The following is a 20,020-nucleotide window of genomic DNA, read 5'->3' on the forward strand; positions in this document are numbered from 1 at the left end:
CACTTTCTAACAAATTAATGCTAATTATTCAAAGCACTCTTAGTCATAGTGCCGGCTGCATGAGTTGCTGAAGAAAATGAGATTAGAACGAGTAGTTCAGGCACAATACTTCAGATCACAGTTCAAAATTCAAGCAGATGAACTACAAGTCAGTTCCAAAAACTGCTGATGCTCTGTTAGCTGTCAGGAATAAGAGAATTTAGTGATTTTCAAATAAATTGGAAACTCTATTTGAATATGATTTTTATGAGATTGAAGAAATTAATTTGCTTGTAGATTTAAGCATTTACGTTATGATTAGGGCAATAAAAGACTGAAAAAGTAAGGTAATGATAAATAAATAGAAACACCTAGTGCAACCTATGAGGTTAATTAGTAAGATAACTGGATGTACACTTACCACTCTTCATTAGGTCCATCTGTTCAACTGCTCATTAATACAAATGGCACATGGCAACTTCTACTGAAATTCACAACGAGCATTGGGGGAAAAAAGTGATTTAAGTGACTTTGAATGTGGTATGGCTGTTGGTACCTGAAGGGCAGATCTGATTTCTCCTCACACAACCATCACTAGGGTTTACAAAGGACACACTTCTAGAACTGAAAAAGAGAAAAAATCCAGAGATCGGCAGTTCTCTGGGTAAAAATGCCTCACTGAGCCTCACTGAGGAGAATTGGCAGAATGCTTGAAGCTGACAGGAAGGCAAAAGTAGCTCAAATAACCACTTGTTATGAGCAAACTACGCAGAAGAGCATCTCAGCAGCAACAGAAGACCACACCAGGTGCCATTCTGTTTAGTTAACAACAGGAAACTATGGCCATAGTTTACACGGGCTCACGAAATCGGACAATACTAGATTGGAAAAACGTGTCCTGGTCTGATGAGTCTTGATTTCTGTTGTGACATTAGCATAAAAACATGAAAGCACTGATCCACTGAACACTGGTTGGATGTACAACTCTGCAGCAACTCTTTGATGCTATCATGTCACTATGAACTCTGAGAAATGTTTCCAGCAGCTTGTCATATCTGTACTACAAAGAATTAAGGCAGCTCTGAAGGCCAACAGTATGTAAAAAGGTAGTTCACCACTCTGCAAAGGTTTGTGAGGACAAAAAAATTGAAAATTTCAAAGAATTTGCAGATTCCTGCATCTACAGTATATAACATCGTTTACACAGTAACAAAATCCAGAGGAACTGTGTTCATAAAAGACAAGGCTGAAAACTAATATTCAGTGGCCATGTACCTTGGGCCCTCAGTGCATTGAAAACCGGATTGATTCTGTAGTTGGAAATCACTGCGTGGGTGCATTCATTGTTGAATCTTCAAATGCAAGTAAAAATTTATAGTGTTCAGGAAAAAAAGGGGATGTTTCGAGCTCAGAAGATCTCAGATCTTATTGGAAATCCTGGAGACAGGAGCAATTAGGGCTGGGCGATATGGCCTAAAATTCATATCGCGATATAATTTGAAGCATGTGCGGTAACGATATATATCACGATATATTCTTTTCTTTTGTATAACGTATTTTCCACACTATAAGGCACACTTGAAATCCTTTAATTTTCTCAAAAATCGAGAGTGTGCCTTATGTAGGAATTCTGGTTGTGCTTACTGACCTCGAACCAATTTGGGCAGAAATCTGTTAAAAAATGTTTTATTACAACTTTGGTAAGCAGCACTGCTTGATGGATTGTCAGAGCATTACGGCTGCCGTAATGAGGAGCTTCGCGGAGTAATCTGGGTCCAAAACTCTGTCAACTTCAGGTCCCAAAGTCAAACGAACACTGAGAATTAAAAACGGTCTAAATTATTTCATCTTTAATAAAATCATCAGCATTGCTGCTTTATCAGGTGTAACAATTGAGTTTTACATCCATGAAAACAGAAGTTATTAAATTTAATGGAGTTAGAAGTAGCAGGAAGTTAGCTCGCTAGTTTCCACCTAAACATTTCATAGCATGTTCTGAGAGATTTTTGAAACTAATTAAAACGTACAACTCTGCTGTCACTTCCAACATAAATGAAGACAGAAAACAAAACAGCAAGCACGTTTGTAGGGTTACTGAAGTTGGACTACCTGGTATATAATGTTGTGCTACGTGATTGCTAGCGACACAGCTATGTTAGCATAACATTAGCACAGTGAAGCTGGAGGATGAACGCCAACTTTTTCTCCACTCGATAAAAGTTAACGTGAGGGACTCTGGTGGTCAGGGACAAATGCAATCGCATAGCAGTTTTTGGCTTTCCCCATATTTCAAAAGTGCTTCATCTCTTTGCTATGACTGTCGCCCGCCATAATTTGCAGATGATAATGGTTGTAGCCGCTGCGATGCTTTCGACCAAAACAGGCGCAGCTTGATGACATCATCAACATGCGCTATCGCGATAGAGCGATATAGTCAAAATCTCTATCGTTGGCCAAATTTATATCGTTTCTATCGTATATCGTTTATATCGCCCACCCCTAGGAGCAATAACTCTGAGGAATATATTCAGGTCTGGAGCCACGTACGCTGCCAGCAGATGACTTTTTTAGAGAAGGCCTTGCCTATTTCAGCAAGACAACGCCAAACTAAAGTCTGCAAAAAAAAAAAAAAAAAAAATCTAAGCAGCAAAAAGAGGAAAACACTGCTGTCAAAGCCACAGAAGCTGGTCTCTTCAGTTCCCAAATGCTTACAGAGTGATGTTCAAAGAGGAGGTGATGCAACGCTGTGGTAAACATGTCCCTGTCCCCAAGTAACAAACGAGCATTAAATAGAATTTCAACAACATTTTTTTTAATATGTTGCCTTTATAACATTTCCCGGTCACATGTGGACGTTAAATGATTTGCAAATCTGTGGAAATGTGGTTGTAGCTGTAGCAAACGGAGAAAATGGGAGAGTTATCGCCACGCAGAATAAATCTTTAGTCCAGATGGAGCCAGATTTTTTTTTCTGTCAACAATGAGGACCTCCAGTCCCCCAGCACCACCGCTAAACTTCAAAGTCTTTCTGCCCGAGCCTTCAAAAGGACCAAAGTCTATCCAGTGAGATGCCACACACACACACGTGCACACACGTGCACACACGGGCGCGCGCGCACACACACACACATATCTGTGGCTTCAGTGATCTCTGAAATGGAAGTGGTATGGAAAACGAGGCACCTCCAGAGCGCACCGGGTCTGTTTAGAAACACAAAGGCTCTCTTTCAGGTGTGCCACAAAACCACACCTTCTCCCTCCTCCACCTCCTCCTCCTTCTCCAGCCACAATATGAGCAGCAGGCAGGCATCCTGAGGCATCAAAGTGTTTCTCACCATCCTGCCACTTTAGTAAAGTGAAAGTCACCGAGGCCTTGCCAGTTCACAGCGAGTTATGCAGGTGTGGACTTGTGTGCAACAAAACCAAATGTTTTGCCATACCATGTCATTCATGTATTCATTTAATTCTTCTGCTTCGCTTTCCCGGCTTATCTGGTGCATGTTTTCATGTATTAGAATAATTTCGACTCCATCTGTTGTGTTGCTTAATGAAATGTCATCGCAGTTTAGGTTTAAAAGCCCCCTCCACACACGCACACACACATTTACCCCACACACTGCTCTACATATTTATAGTGCATTCTCATAAATTGTTGGCAATTCGTTCCTGAATTGTCGCGGATGAGATCAACAAAATAATGAAGTGCTGCTCAGAATCAGCTCATGCACATCACGTTCGGTTGGAATCAAGAGTCGCAGCTTGAGAAACCGAGTGTGAAACTGAAGGTTAGGTGTTTTTAAAAAAAGACCTTTGTGACTTCTTGAAAAATAGCCTGGGATTTATCTCTCAGGCTCATAGATATCTCAGTGGCATGTTAATACACAGAGGCAGACACTGGTGCTATATCTGTTGGTGGTCACCTGCCCAAATCCCCTCAGCCCCAAGGACAGCAACCGCTTGCAATGCTGATCATGTTCGTCCTTGACCCATGTCGGCGTCTCCGGACACCGAAGCTGTCCGTGTCTACGCCCTCTTTCCTCTATAGGTTGTGCTGATTAAGGGCAGCATTTAAAGCAGAAACTGGAGCAATCTGCCATCAGCTCTGCCTGACTGCCGCTTTGACTGTTCGGTCAGCAGCTAGCAGCCTGATTACAGCCGGCTTTATGGCTCAGCCTGGACAGATGGTGTTCCTCCTCTGCCCTGCCTCCATGTGCTCATTTTCACCCACTACCACATAGCCGACAGCCACTGCTGATCACTGAAAAACCACCAGGAACATCGTTGTGTTCTTGTGCCTTTGGCTCCAAAAATATGAATGGATCAAACCACTGGTCAGTCACGACATTATAAAAATGAAGACAGACAAAATGAGGAGCATTGGTTATCGTTGGGTCCTGGCATTTTTATGGTTTCTACTTTGCACAGTCCACCAAAATCTGTTGCAGACCAAACACACAACTCCCCGGTGGCACCAGCTTCCTTGAAAATGGCAATGCTCCCTACCATAACACTAAAATAAGAAAGACAACAAGAAAGGGAAAGAATAGCGTCCATGGGAGAGGCCTAGGAGAAAACCACTGCTGACCAAAAACAACACAATGGTTCGTCTCACGTTTACCAAAAACATCTGGATGATCCCAAGAAAATATTCTGTGGACTGACGGTTTAAGTCCCATTACATCTGACATAAAACTAACAGCATTTCATAAAAAAGATCATCACAGCAACAGTCAAACATGGTGGTGGTAGTGTGATGGGGCTTTGCTGCTTCAGGACGACTTGCTGTAACTGATGGAACCACGAATTCTGCTCTGAAGGAGGATGTCTGACCATCAGTTTATGTTCTGAAGCTCAAGAGCACTTGGGTTTTGCAGCAGGACAATGATCAGAAACACACCAGCGAGTCCACCTCAGAATGACTCAAAAAAATTTAAAAAAAAGAAGGTTTTGGAGTGGTCGAGTCAAAGTCTGGACTTAAATTGGATTGAGATGCTTTGCATTGTCCTTAAACAGGCCGTTCATGCTGGAAAACCCTCCAATGTGTCTGAATTAAAACAATTCTGCAAAGAAGAGTGGACATAATTCTTCCACAGTGATGTGAAACACTGATTTCCAGTTTACACAAACTCTTGATTGCAGTTCTTGCTGCCAAGGGCGGCACAACCAGTAATTAGGTTTAGGAGGCAGTTCATTTTTTCACACAGGGACAGGTAGGTTTGGATAAAATTGATCCCTTAATAAATGAAATCATGATTTAAAAACTGCATTTTGAATTTACTCAGGTTATCTTGACACATGTAAGTGTGACAAATATATAAAAAACTAATAAATCAGAAAGGAAGGTTCCTCACAACACTACGTGAGAATCCTGAAACCTTGGAGAATTTCTTTGAATTACACAAGTATTTTTTAAACTGTATAACAGTGTCCTTGTAGCCCCCACATACAGTTTATGAATGTTTGACATTCTTGTACAAATAAGTCAAAACTTTGATAACATTGCCTGTAAATGTTTAAAGGACTTCCAGAAATTGATTGAAACTCTGGTTGGTTAAACTTTTTGAATGATTCATGCACTTTTGCACTGCCTCAGTAAGTAATACAAGGCTTTCTGTCACACTGACAGACACATGAGTCACGACTTTGAGGCTAGAGAAAAAAGGAGGTGATAGTCCTCGCTAATGCAAATAGCATGCGGCAGACTGGGTTGAATGTCGCTCTGAACGTTCAAATTTACATCTCAACTCTTTCCGTGTGGGTCCTTCCTTGTTTAACTTCACCGCAAATCAAACCAATCAAAAGTTGAAGAAGAAGATGGTGTCATGAATCCAGATGATTCCCAGCTGACAGTGTCAACGTTTTTTCTTTTGTCGAGACTTTTTTTTTATTTATTAATTTTTTTACAATGACTGCCTGTCACTCTGGATCCTCTGGTGCTCCTGAATGTCAGTTTCGTCTTATCACTTCCATTTACATGATCCCAGCTGGGCCCGAGATTATCTTTCACAGCTTATCTGGTGCTGGGGTAGGTTTTCTTTTCTTTTTCACAGAATCACAAAGTGAACGCCTGTGAGGTGAAAGGTCACCGTACAGCGCTGGGGATTGAGAGGGCATGTGGCTGCTATTCAGATGGAAATAGGTAGAGGTGTTTTCACTCTTTGGTACCTGTTCTGCATGCAGCTTGCAGCGTTCGCAGCACAAAATAGAAGCAAAAGATTGTTTCTGAGCAGACGGGGCCTTGAAGGTCAGGGCCGCTCGCTCGGTTTGTGCTGCCGCGATTGCGCTTAATTCAAGTCATCAGCAGACGTGAATACGGCTGTGCGCTGACACACTCCTAGAAAATCTCACACAATAAGTCAGTAAACACTGCGACTGCAGTTTTTTGCACTCAGTCTGGTCATTTTGGACGACATGTTCCTCGCATAGCGAGCGGAGCAGAAGTTGGGATTCAGTCCAGAAAAATTACGACTCATCCATCTTGTGTCTCTGGCTCTGATTCAGTCCCATTCGCTTTTCATTTTCACTTCTGAGCCATTTGTGTGTGTGTTTGTGTGGGCTTTCTTATGGAGAGTATTAAACAAAGAAAGAAGAACGCAATGATCCGTTTCAAACAGCAAGCCTTTAGCTTGAAAACAGATTCCATGTCAGATGTTTTTAGCCGAACATTTGACTCTGCTCATCATTTTGAGGCTGCTGGTATCACATGGGTTGGGTTGTTTTATATACTGTTGAGGTCATTTGGACCTTGGCTCTGAGTTACTATCTTTTTTGGAGTAGTGGAACCTAAAACCCTGAAACGCACCGTTATTAGCCTCGATCTATCTTTGTTTTTGCTTGGGTGAGCGTGCATGAGAACAAGAAGTCCTCAAAATTAAATTAAAAAATGCACCATCCCGCAGAAAAACACATCTGCCAGTACATGCCTCAAATCTGAGGGTGGTGGTGGAGGTTTTATTAGATTTTTCAGGAAAGATGAGGGTTTGGTTTACAGTAAGACAGGAAAATACAGTACATGAACTACCCCATCTAAAAATCGGGCAGGTGCAGGGCCAGAAGACATATCAACACATGAAAAAGTCCAGCTTTACCCATTTATTCTTAATATTATTTATTGTTTGGGATCATTATCATGATGAAAAATGAAGATGTTACCAATCAGATGCTTTTACCAACAATTCTGACAACACTCAGACCTAATTTCATGTGTAAAAAAAAATGTGTATTTAGAGCTAACAGGAAAATAAACTGTTTTAAAACTACACTTCTTCACTCCTACATGTTTTGTTGACCCTACATGCACCCTGAGCTCCTCCGTACGCACACAGTGGCAATGTATAACATTAGCATACTTCCTCGTTTGCTGGGTTGATATTTAGCAATGATGTTGTATGAAATTAAATAAAATAAAGAACTTAATATTAGTTTTAAGGACATTATAGCCTTTGACTTTTAGGTCTCCACATCATCATCATTTCCCACTAGTGCATCTTTTTTTTCTGATGATGTGTGCTTTGTGTGCGCAGGATGGAAGAGACAGTGCGGTCACTGCTGCAGAATCAGGGTGTTCTGGAGCAGACTGCTGTGGACACGGTGGACATCATGAAGGTCTACAAGGTAAACTCTCATTTCAACATCTCATTACAGTGAGACTGTGATGCCAGTCATGGTCCAGAGAGAGGTTATTCTTAAAGCTGCTTCAATCTTAGGAAAAGGTACAGAAATAATGAAAGGACAAATGAAGTTTGTTGTTTTCAGAATTTATTTACTGACATGCAGTGATCATTTAGTAGAGACATGCGTCTTTGCCTTCCACTGTTTGTTTTTTCTTATTTAGCTGAGAGCCTGGGTATTGACTATAGCCAGACTGAGTCAAGGTGAAAGAATTCATTCCCGGCCCTGTTATGTAAGAGAAATAGCTGCTGGGATTGAGCAGAAATGCAGAAAGAATAAGTAATACCGTGTATTTTTGAAGCTTGGGTCACCTTTGGGGTCTCACTTCACAATTTGGAGCTGAACATGTTTACACAGTGTTGCAGTGCAGAAATGCTTCGCTCGGTCTATCATCAGTGGGGCATTATCTGAGAGGCCTAACTATAGAAAACAAATGTTCTTTTGCCCCCAGCTATGTGTGCTGCATTCATTTGTAGTCTTGAAAATACTTCAGACTCTTAGAGTATTTATTAAGCCTCACTGGTCGTTTATTTCTTATATGTCACACTAGGGGCACATGGTAACTACAGTGTCCATAAAGCAGCAGCCACATTATTGTCTTTAACTTCGAGCCGGTGAAATGAGAGCGAAATGCCTCGAGGGAGGAGAAGAAAAGGGCAGCCACTAGTTCATGAAGTATGCAATAAAAAGAGTGTCTTTATTAATGACTACATGTGTATATCACAAGACAGGAATAGATGCAGAAAAAAAAAATCCTTGACTGATGAGTGCGAATCAAAGTGTCCCGAATAAAGAACAAGGACCGTAAAGTTCACTGTCAGTGGCTCTGTCGCTTATGTATTCCACTGAGTACATGTGAAACATGGGTTTAGCAGCCATAATAATAGACTCATGTCTGAAAGTTGTCCTGAGGCGCAAAAGCTTCATCACAAAAACACAACTCGACAGTGCAGTCTTATGAAATATATATCAAATGAATCCACTTTGTTAATATGCAGATAACGTTGTCTGTTGTCTGTGCATATAAAATAATCCCTTAAAAAGGGAGTGTGAGGGGAAGAAACACTCAGTCACTGGTGTTAAAAAATTTGGGGTTCTGAGCATGAAGTACCAAATCTGTCATTCGTCTAATGGCCACTTGAGGCTGTTCTCCAAAAGCGATTCAATTCACCCTGGACACCCATGTTAGAAAATACTTTACAGCTATAGAAAGCACATTTACAGTTTAATACAAGAGTGTGTCTGACTTCTGTGTTTCCTTCTTCACAAAAACTCTGAGTGGGGTTAATTGTTTAATAACATTTGCTAACCTTTGGTTTGAACCTTACTCTCCCAAGTGAAACTTCTGTACTCTTTATCTAAAGCCTTAAAAGGAAAACAATGGACAAACTTGAAGAAACTCAAGAGCCAACTTTAATAAATTGTCCATTAAATACTGGAATTAGGGGTAGCAACTGTGCTAATGGATTTCTGCTACTACCCACTTCCACTAATTGGACTTAATTGGATCTCTCTAATGTTGTTTGCGATTGAATTATCTGAGGAAAAATATGACCTGCTGTGATGTATAGAAGATTGTGGTTTATGAATTAAGTTCGAGTATTTTACTACAGTGTAATTAAATCTATACCGTAGATACATCATAACCATTAACACTGAAGAAACCCTATGCCATTTCCTGACATGCACCTCCATTGCCTCGATGTAGCCCAAAACGCCTTCGATTGGCCTGTTTATGCATTTTCAGCTACTTCTTCTGCTGCCATTTTCAAAAGCGACTGTAAGATAAGGGATCAACTTGAAGAGAGAAAATCAGCCACCAAATTGGTTTTTGGTGCCAAAATTGCATGAACAGGTATAAATGCTGGCAACTGTATTGGCTACTTGCCTTGGCTCAACACAGAAGTCTAAAATAAGCTTTAGTCTCTTACTTAGGCACCTGTTATCAGATGGCACCTTGCTAACTACACTTGCTAGTGTTAGCTTATAGCTTAGAACTCGTTGTACTCCAAACATGGTAACTTTTGCCGTCAAAATACCAACAAGAACGCTAACACTGCAAAGCTTTTTAACTGCAGAAGGTGGAAATCTAGAAAAACCCATTGCAATTAAACAACAGGGAGAATCCCCTCTCAATTGTTCTTTGCCCCTCCGACCAGTCAGTGCTAGTTTTTGTCTTCAAGTGAGATTTGAACTCTACTCTCCCAAGTGAAAGTTCTGTGCTCTTTATTTAAAGCCTAAAGACAAACCAACAGGAAGATCAGGAATCTATATCCCCCTCAAAACCTTAGCTAGTATATTCTGAAAGACTACTATATATACAAGATATGTTTTTATGGTAGCCTATATTGTACTACATTACCATTAGTATGTTAGCATGCCAGCTCTCTAGACAGTGAACTGCTAGCTAGATTAAAGCAAATTAAAATGGATAAACATCACATAAACCTTCATGGAAACGATAGATTACAAAATGATAACAGATATGTGAAGGACTTGGATTTATTTATCTTTTTTAGCAACAGAAGTCAAAAATTTAAAAACAAGCTAAACTCAGTGATCTGCTGCTTGATGTAAACTGTACACATTTCCTCATGTGATCAGCAGCGGATAGAGAATATACTTGGAGAGTTATTGTGCTATTCCCATATGGTGTATAACTAAACACCAGCCGCTCCTACGCAGTGATGTGCTTCTGCTGCCGCTGCTGTATTCTGTGTATTCAGCAGGCAAACTCAATAACTTGAAAGGGCAACGTGAGGGACAAAGTTCCCTCCCCTCTCCCACTCCAGACTCTCTCTGCGGAGATTATTACAGAGCCCTTTAACGCCGTCTGATGAGCAGTCTCTCAAATCACAGGCTTCACAGGCGAACGAAAGCAGACTTAAAACCTTGACTATAAAGTATTGCCTTGAACACAATTGTCTGATGGAATCGAACAAGATTGAAAACCTAATACGTGTTTAGACGACATTTAATCAAGCGGTGGGGTGGGGGTGTATTCTGAAGGACATTATTTCCAATTTCTTTTAGAAGAAAGTAGCAGCTTGGTCTGTGCAGCTTTCAGATTTTAAAAAAAATATGAGTTGCGGCTATTCATCTGTGATGCTAACCTCATTTTTGTCCAGCACATTGACCGCAGGTGTCTTCAGACTTCATCTGCTGAGGAGGAAAATTTTAAGGCACATGCACAGTGATATGTCGCACTGTGTGATATGGCTCTGTGCATCAAATTTGGGTCTTTACCATCCAGCTTCTCCTCACATATTTATTTTATTCTGTGAATCTTTGCCTCTTTGAAAACCTGTTCAAAAGAAAGAAATCAAGGACTTCTGGAGGAGAAAATTGCCCTAAATGATAAAGCACTGAAACACTGCTGATTTTAAAGAAATCAGCCACTCTTGAATATCAGATAGTATTTTACTTCATTCATTTATTCAAGTGCAAGATTTAGTGTAGGAAAATAACAATTCTTTTCTCAAGAATCATCATTATATTCAAGCTGTTATGACTGAGGTTCACTACTGGACTCCTGAATGACCCAAATAAAAGTGCTTACAAATCTCCAGAACTAAGCACTGTATATCAAAGTTTCTAGCTTAACAGGATTAACGTGCTGTTTATCTTGTTGGGAGTTGGAAGGTGTCAAACTGTGTCAGTTAAATGAATTACTGTGATGTAGTAACAATGCAAACAGATAAATACCCAGTTTTGCATTTTTGTAAATGGTGAAACCTCTAATAAATATTCCACTATATTTAAAAGAAATCGTCAATCGTCAGTCCACTAAATGTTATCGCCACAGGCCAAAGACAGAAAAGTCACCAAGGAAGTAAATGTCACCCCTTAATTGGCCAGACTGGATCCCTCATACCTGAGAAGGTTGCTGGACGAGGATAGTACGCTGTTTATTTGCAGTTTATATATCAGGAACTATTCAACAACACATTTTTGAGAAATATTTGCAGGCAGTGAAGTGAAATATTGGAAACACTGGTTGTTCTCGATTCTGTCATTATTTGGCTGTTTTTGTCCATACCCATGATTCTCTAGTAAAACTAGAATTTTACTAATTAAAACTCAGTTTTAGTTCATATTACTGCTCACCAAGCACTATTATTTGTCGACTGACTTTTAGTGCCAACTGGAAGTTGATGTTAGAGGAAGTGCAGCTTTGCTTGCCCAGAACTCCAGCTGGGCAATCACTGGTTGTGGGCAAGCACTGACTTGGTTTTCCTTGAAAGTCCAAAGACCAATTCTGAGTATATCTCATCAAAAACAATTGTTATTTTGCCCCCAGGTTTATATAATTTTTCTTATTTCAGAAGTTATCTTATACTGGCTACTTCTTGTCTCATACACTTATTAAGGTACGGTGAAATGCGACATTTAGAGAACATCAGTGCTCATATTTTATTAACATGTTCAGCCTATGATGAGCGCTTGCAAAGGTCACCAGCTGCAAACACTGGAACCACTATTTTAGGTTTAAAAATGCCAGAGAGCGATGACTTTAATATCTAAACTACTGCCAAAGCAAAATTCACCTCAACTGAAAAGTGGAGTCAGATACGTTTACAGCTTTTAAAGTAAGAAATGCAGAACAAAGTGTGCATCAGAGTTTTCATCTAAGGTGATGTCTTCAAATTGTTTTCTCAGACAAACACCTGATAGAAAATAAAGAAAAACAAAAGCTGGAACAATCCACTTTGGGGCTTGTTTTCTTCTTTAAAATTCACTGACATTACTATAAATTTTTTTTGTTTAAATTTGTTTTTTTCAGCCCTTGTAACAAAGAAGCAGATGATCTTTTTCCAGCAAATATTGATGGATAGATGTTTTCAGTAAGCATCTAATGTGAGGCTCCAAAGATCCCTTGAAAAGCATGAATAGTGTTCTAACTGTGATCAAGAGTTTTCTTTTAGCAGTTTGGCACTAGTCAGACAGTACCTCATTATTAGCTACTTATAACCAGTGTTTAATTATCACAGATGCCAGGAATCACCAGAAGAGAAAAGATTGCTGGCAACGAGACTGGGTGAGACAGACACTGTGTAAGGGCAAAGAGGGAGAGCACAGGAACCCCATTATACAGAAAAGAAAGCCCCTGAAGGTCACTGCCACTCTTTAGAAAACAAGAGAAACATGATTAGGGATTATGGGATGTTTTGGAGCTCTGTTGTTGAAGCTGCTTCCCTGTTGTCCCATCTGATCCTCTCCCCTTTTCCTTTCTTCTTCATTCACTCCCTCCTTCCCTCTGAGTTCTGCCTTTCACGCCTCCTTAACCGTTTTACCCTGAAACATTTGTCATACCTCTATTTTCAATCCTTTCCTCCCATCTGCTCTGCTTTTTGCTCGCCAAATTCATGCTTTGATTTTCTGTTCCTTATTTCCCCCCCCCCCCCTCTAACCTCTTTTCGCTGTCTGTGCATCAGGATAAACTCTCTGAGGAAGTGCAGAAACAGCACGACGGCCCAGTAGAGAAGGGCTCCCTGCCGGTGACTCGAGCAGAGCTGGACCCCAGGCTGCTGCTGAATCCTGAACATGATGCCAGCCAAGCAGAAGAGGATAAAGACAAAACCAAGCTCCTGCTGGAGCGCCTCAAGGCCCTGGAGGTACTAACTCGCCACCACGCATTTCTGTTGTCTCTTTAAGTCTCTCCTGCTTTGAATTTTTCCGCTTTCTTTTTCTCTCTGCCTACCTCCTTTTCCTTCTGAGTTTTCTTCATTTGTGCCTCTGTATACTTCTTGCATCCACACTCCTAGCCACCCCTGGCTATCCTTTGTGGCCAGCCCGTCTGACAGTTGTCAGAGTCCTTGCTTGGTTGTGTCTGAAAGCATGACAGCTCATCAAATTCTCCGGTCTCCTTCATTTGGAGAGCAAAGTCATCCTGTGAGAATCGCCGCCGGGGCCTCGGGCTGTACTCCAGCTTTGGTTTGTCTTCCTCTGCGCTTGGGGATTTGAGCTATACTCCGCCACGAGCCAAAGCAGCCAAAGCAGATGCTCAGCCACAGCGATCTACACTGATTGTTTTTTGTGCTGAAGCCACCAGACACATATCTGCTCAGATCTCTTCAGTAATTAAAGTGCTCAGGCTTAATTAAGTTAGGCTTTTAGTCTTCACTGATACACTCCTAAGTGGCTCCACGTGGCTTTTTGGTTTTGGTGTGGTGAAGGGTGCGTGGCACTCAGTCTTACCCCGAGTCTTGTCACTCATTTCATATATTATCATCCCAGTGAGTTGATGTCATCCTCTGTTATTTGTCACATGCATACGGCCAGGAGCTGCCCTCTTCTACCTTCTAGTCTGGCTCAGGAGGCTATTATCCTCCGCTGCATCAGTGATAAACAGAGAGCAACACAGATTATCTAGGAGGAAGTGAAGAAGTAGAAGTAGATGTCATGACCATTTCCTAACCCCAGCCAGACACTTTGGTGCCTAAGCTTAACCCAGGGGTCTCAAACTTCCAGCTCCAGAGTCACATGTGTCACATCTCGTTTATCCAATTCCAGCAACTCTTCTAATGACGGTGACAAAAGAATTTAATTATAAAAATGAACAAAGAGGTTTGTTGTTTTGCTTTTTTTTTTAAAGATAGTTTTCTTACTGGTGTGCTTGATCTGTGCACTTCAGTTATAATTGAAACTGAAAATGTTACTTTTACTGAAGCTATTATGCTATATAGAGCACGCTTGATATAGCATTTTTACAACTGATACCGAGATTTGGTGATTTTAAAAATCTGATATTTTATTTATTTTAGACACACATTACAGTAAACTAATTTTCCAAACATATGTTATGCGTAATGATTAATCATTATTAAGGTAATATGATAACACAGTTTAAACATGATCTTGTTTTATTGGCACGACTCGTCATTTACTCGTTTACGCTCAGCTTGGATCATCTGGTTATTGTTTGTGCCATTCCAAACACATTAAAGAGACGCTGCAAAATGAGTGCCCTCTGGTGGACAAACTATGTAACATCAACATTCAACATGGTTGAAGGGTGTTTTTCCTATCCCTGGTTTACTTTTTAAATTTTCATTTATTGGCCTTTATAAATAGCAATTCCAAAATAGCTACGTTCAGTCGATAATATCAGCCCAGCAGATATATATCAGTCATGCTCTAATGCTACATGTTTTATTAATCAAAAGCAAGCTTGAAGTACGCCTTTATATGTCAGTAGGTTTTTTTTAGTTATTTCAAATATAAAAACTTATTATATATAACAAGTACACAGTATTGCACCTGTTACTTATGTTAATAGTGTAATATGTATTTAGCTGACTTCATTATAACCCCACACACAGCAGTGTCTCCATACAGCTTGTTTAAGCCAAACCTTGCTAAAAAAGTGGCTCTTTTGATAGTAAAGGTTGTTGACCTCTGATATAAACAAACAGCACACATATTAAATAAAAGCAGAGTGAATAAAATTGAAAATAAAAGGCAAGTTGTTAGAAAGCTTGTATAAGAAAATAGTTTTGAGCTCTGGATTAAATGGATGAAGCTTCCACCACCATTCTTGCTTCCTTCTGCTGAATTTGGTTGCTGTTTTCTGCCCTTTGCTTCTGCTTCGCTTGGTGGAGCAACTTGCATTTAATGAGGTGGGAATTACCTACTAGATACTACAGAGTACCTTCTACTCAATTTAATGGGTTCAAAACAAGTGCTCACGAACATTTTTGTGTACACAGGCTGATAATAAAACAATCCAAATATTTCAGCAGATGCCATCTAACAAATAAAAAATCCAAATGCGTGCAGGAAAATAAAGATGACACTTTTGTAGCAAGAAAGACACATGAAGGAGAAAGAAGTGAAAAAGTAAAAACAGTCCTCAGAGTGTATTTGATCTTTTCTCCCTTTTGTTTGTTCGTCCCTGAAAGAAAACAGACCCTAATTACAGCAAAGTGGCAGATAATTGCCTGCCTGTTGCTCCTCCAGCGGTGAGTTATCTTCTGAGACTGGCGGAAAGTATGGTCAACCTGTCCCTGCGATCCATCTGGTGAAGCGCATTACAGAGACGCTACATTTTAAACAGCTTTATCAAAAGTTATCTGCCGTTTTTATTCCTTGCTGCTGTGTGGGTGATGGATGCACCCCCAGCTAAAGCAGCAGGAACAAAACAGAGGCAATACATCACTGCCCCTCATTGTGCATAAACTCCACTGGCACTAAGTAAGCACCGCCCGGCTCCTATTTCTGTTTCTCTTCATTAACTTGGCAGTCACGCGCTGCAGTCTGTAACTGGGGCCTAAATGAATACACATAGCACATTCTGGGAGAAATGGCCACTGGTCATTTTACTGATTAGGTGATAAGGGCATTAAAGCTAAAATTACCCAGGAGTCCACAGCTGACAAACACAACCTGATAAATATTTAGCAAAGACCCAAAAATGAAAGCGTGTGAGCCTGTTGTAAGACGTGTCAGGGTACATACATTATATATGGATTAGTTTGAGTCTCAAGATGTCTGTACTTTACATATTGGTGGATAAACTGGATAAGCTATAGGTTTGTAATTGCTGTAATATTATTTGACAGCATACATATATTCCTATCAGCTATGTAAATTGTTTTGATTTTACCCATGCCAGTTCATTACTAGGAAGCACCAAATGACAGGGAGATAAAGTAGAGTACTAGTTGATGAAGAAAATGACTAAAGAGCTAAAGAGTCAAAGAAATGTTCTCAGAGAATGGTGGAGCCCAAAAATAGAGCATAAAGAAGAGTCTAATCCTTAAATTATTAGACGGCTAAACAGTGATTAGTGAGAAGAAACTACTGTCAAAAGAAGATTGTACAGTAATTTGAATTTTGCAGTTCTGTTCTGGAACATTCCCACCCTCACATTTACGTGCACTATATGAACTAAAGTGCTGGGCCACCTACACTTCCAGGAGCTGCTCAAGCATAGAAACCGACACCATTAACATGAAGTTCCTGGAGCACAGTTTTTGTGCTGAGATTAATGCCAGAGGACTTAGCATAGCATTGTTTACACACTCATTGACTCGGGTCTGTATCTCTATGTAGTCTGCCTTTTCCTGGCTGAGTTGCTGTGGACCTTTAATGCTTCCACTTTCCAGTAACACCACCTACATTTGATTGCGGAATATCTAGGAGTAGGAATAACGCTCTAATCCAGTTAGCTCTTTAGCATGACCCGTGGCAAGGTTTTTAATTTCAGGTGGGTTTTTTTAAGTCCCGTTGCCACAGAGGTATAAATAAAAGATTAAGCTGTGGAACCCAATAATTTTGTCCCTACAGTGTAGATTGGAAGCATTAAAGGTCCACAGCAGGTCCAGTACAAAGCAGGCATCAATGATAACAGGAATGCCATTTGTTATGTCAGACTTTACTCGGTGTTAAATGGAGAAAATGGGGTTCAGTGGGGTTGCAAAGTGGCTTGCAGATGCAAGTTAAATAGACTTTCATGACTTCTATGGGCAACATTAAAGGTGACTTAACTTCCAAGTTTGAAAAGTGAAGCCAATGCAGTAGTGCCTTAAACCTACATTCTTTTAAATAATCACTAGGGGGCGACAGCTGTGGTTGCAAAAAAACATCCAATGTTGTAGATGTCTGTGGGAAAACGCCCCTCAGCCCTGACCTGTGTACACACTTTCCAGATGAGTTCATGAGCTCAGTCATTCATTTTGGATTGTATAAATTATTTAAATTAATTAAACACATTTTCTAAATTATGGTCATTCTAAGGATGAGAAGCACATTAAATGTTTCACTGTTAGATGCACCCCTCGCTTGTCACATCTGGTTTCAAAACAGCAGGATGGTAACCGTGACAATATTTCAAACCAGTGGGTGATGTCATGGTAGCTATATCGGTCTTTTGTACTGTCAGTGGTGACTTCAGATGAATCCTGTTTCATTTCTAATGGCAACAAACAGCTTTAAAATGGCCCAAAATAGATTTTTTCACATAACATGAACATTATTAAATAATCGAAGGTTTTTAGAGATTATATTATTTAGGCGTTTGCTCTGCCCCAAGTCATGAATAGATTTTAAAGTTAGTTACAAGAATTGTTATTTACACTGACATTATGACTGCAGGGTTGTTGTGGTGTTATAATAATACACTGAACTATGCCAGAATATGATTGTGGGATTACCCGGTTTGACTGAGAAGGTTTATTGTCAAATTTTTAGTGCCTGTTGTGCTGAGTTGTACTATTTTCAATGACAGACTAATCCTTTTACCTTGATTCTTGGTCTCAGAAAGCATCATCCATTCCAGTCTCAACACAAAGTTAATTTTCTGCCACCTGCCAAGGATGTGCTCCCGCTTAAGTGTTTTCCCTGGTGTAGACACCTCAGGCCTTTCAGTTCACCGCCATTCATTCTTCTAACAGCGACATAACTTAATACAATGAAATGTTTTTACTATTTTGACATAGTAACCTTGAAATTAAATGCTATATGATTATTTAATATAAAATTTCTGGTGTCTTCTGAGGGGCAGGAATGTAAATAATCCGTCCAAACCATGCTACCTCACAGACCTAAATGTCACATGCATGTGTTTCCATGTGCAGCCCTGTTGCTAAGAGAGCGGTGCACTTCCAGGTTGCTCATCTCTATAACTACAGCACAAAGAAAGAAGGAAACGAGCATGTCCAGTCGCCAACACTTAAAGACTTGCATGCCACTAAAACAACATAGCAAAACTGGTGGCGCCTCATACTGAAGCTTGAGTTAAAGAAAATGAGCTGCCGTGTAGGCGAAGCTCTGGCTTAAATCATCACATATTTTAAAAAGTCATGCTCATTTCTTTTTGGGTGTGAATAAATGGGAGCTGATTTATTTGTTTTTCTTCTTCTGCAGTTAATGATGGGAATATGAGTCTTCGCTTGCACGTTTGAATCATAAATTAAGTTGTGTAACAGTGATAAATACACTGTCAGGGGGATTTCCCAAGCTAAATGCATCTCTTGAAAATAGAAACTAACACATGAGATGCTCGAGCTCTCTTTAATTGCTCAAGCCATTCATTAGATTTGCACTCATAACCACACGTTGCAGGCTTTGAGGCTTTAATTAGTCAGTGTTTCTTCGTAAGACAGCATTGTTGGAGTGTTTTGGGTTGTAATCATGTTTCCCATGTTTTCATCAAGGGATTGGTAGTTTCTAGAAAAGGGCAGAGGGCGAGAGAACCAAAGAGTCTGACAGCTCCTAATATGCTGCCTGCCTCTGACAAATTGGAAACTCCCAAAGATCAATAGGACGCCACCTCATCGCTTGGCAAGCAGAGGAGATATTCTTATTAGGTCCTGGCTCCAAACGGCTAGCTGCCGCCCCAAAGTTCAGCATCATAACTTCCATCCCCTTGACCTTTTTCTCAGTTGCACTTGGTAAATTTTTATTGGCTGTCCTGATTCAAAGTTGACATATGACCTTTGTGAGGGAAGTCTCAGTCTTAGCCGGAGCTACGCTCGATTGCTGCTCCTGTCTCTGTTGTTTTTGTTGCATCAAACATAACTGGAGTGTGTGTTGTTTGCAGGAGGAGAACTCCACCCTGGCCTTAGAGAATGAGAGTCAAAGGGAGCAGTACGAGCGGTGTCTTGACGAGGTGAGTGCACACCTTGTTTATCTTTATTCATTCCAGGCAACATTCAAGGACGTTGAGTGGCTTATGAGATGTTTTACTTACCTTGAAACTGAATTTGTTTTGACAGAATAAAATAAATTGTATTGTGGACCTGAAGATTAAGGTTTTAATGAGGTCCTGAGCCATGCTATGGTTATCTTACAGCTTGGCAATTTACTCCAGCCACAGCTCGAGGAAGGCTGGAGAGAATTTGTTGATAATGACAATTAATTTTATTTTTCATGCAACTAAATCTTAATGCACACTCTTTTATCTGACATTTTTTTTGTCTTTTTTCACATCCTCTGTTTACTTTTAAACTGTTAAGTAACACCACACACATTTACATAACTCTATACTATCCAGGCTAAATTAATAGAAGATATGATAGTTAATAGCACTTGGAATTTTGTTATGTCTATGTCTGCACTATATGTCAAATAAAGAATCTAAAACTTCACAACTACATGGATACTACTTATTTTCCATACTTTTAGCAGCTGCAGTATGCAGCGCAAGTAGTTGGTAGGCCATCAACAGTATATCTATAGGATGCAAAGACAGGAAGGAAGTCAGGAGTGGGAGAAAGGACGTGAGGATAGGCAGACAGTAGGTGTGACAGATGGGTTCAAATTGGAGGTTGGGATACCTGATAACAATTTTCTAAAATTGAAATTCAAAGACACAACTAGAATTTTACTCATCAAAACTGAAGCATAGACTTCTTTACAGGCTGTCAAT

The 20,020-nt window shown here is 40.2% G+C and overlaps 1 protein-coding gene across 12 annotated transcripts in view; it reads left to right on the forward strand.

The window, feature by feature from the left end:
• Nucleotides 1-20,020, forward strand: part of LOC146491542 (nck-associated protein 5-like) — a 183,288-nt gene that overhangs the window by 115,702 nt on the left and 47,566 nt on the right. For all 12 annotated transcript variants that reach the window (XM_085152009.1, XM_085152014.1, XM_085152010.1 and 9 more), the window contains 3 exons: nucleotides 7,503-7,593; nucleotides 13,086-13,265; nucleotides 19,193-19,261. In XM_085152009.1, the coding sequence (XP_085008135.1) occupies nucleotides 7,503-7,593; nucleotides 13,086-13,265; nucleotides 19,193-19,261 (340 nt within the window). The remainder of the gene's footprint in view (nucleotides 1-7,502; nucleotides 7,594-13,085; nucleotides 13,266-19,192; nucleotides 19,262-20,020) is intronic.

This window comes from Neolamprologus multifasciatus, chromosome 23 (genome assembly GCF_963576455.1).
Source record: "Neolamprologus multifasciatus chromosome 23, fNeoMul1.2, whole genome shotgun sequence".
Lineage (NCBI taxonomy): Eukaryota > Metazoa > Chordata > Actinopteri > Cichliformes > Cichlidae > Neolamprologus > Neolamprologus multifasciatus.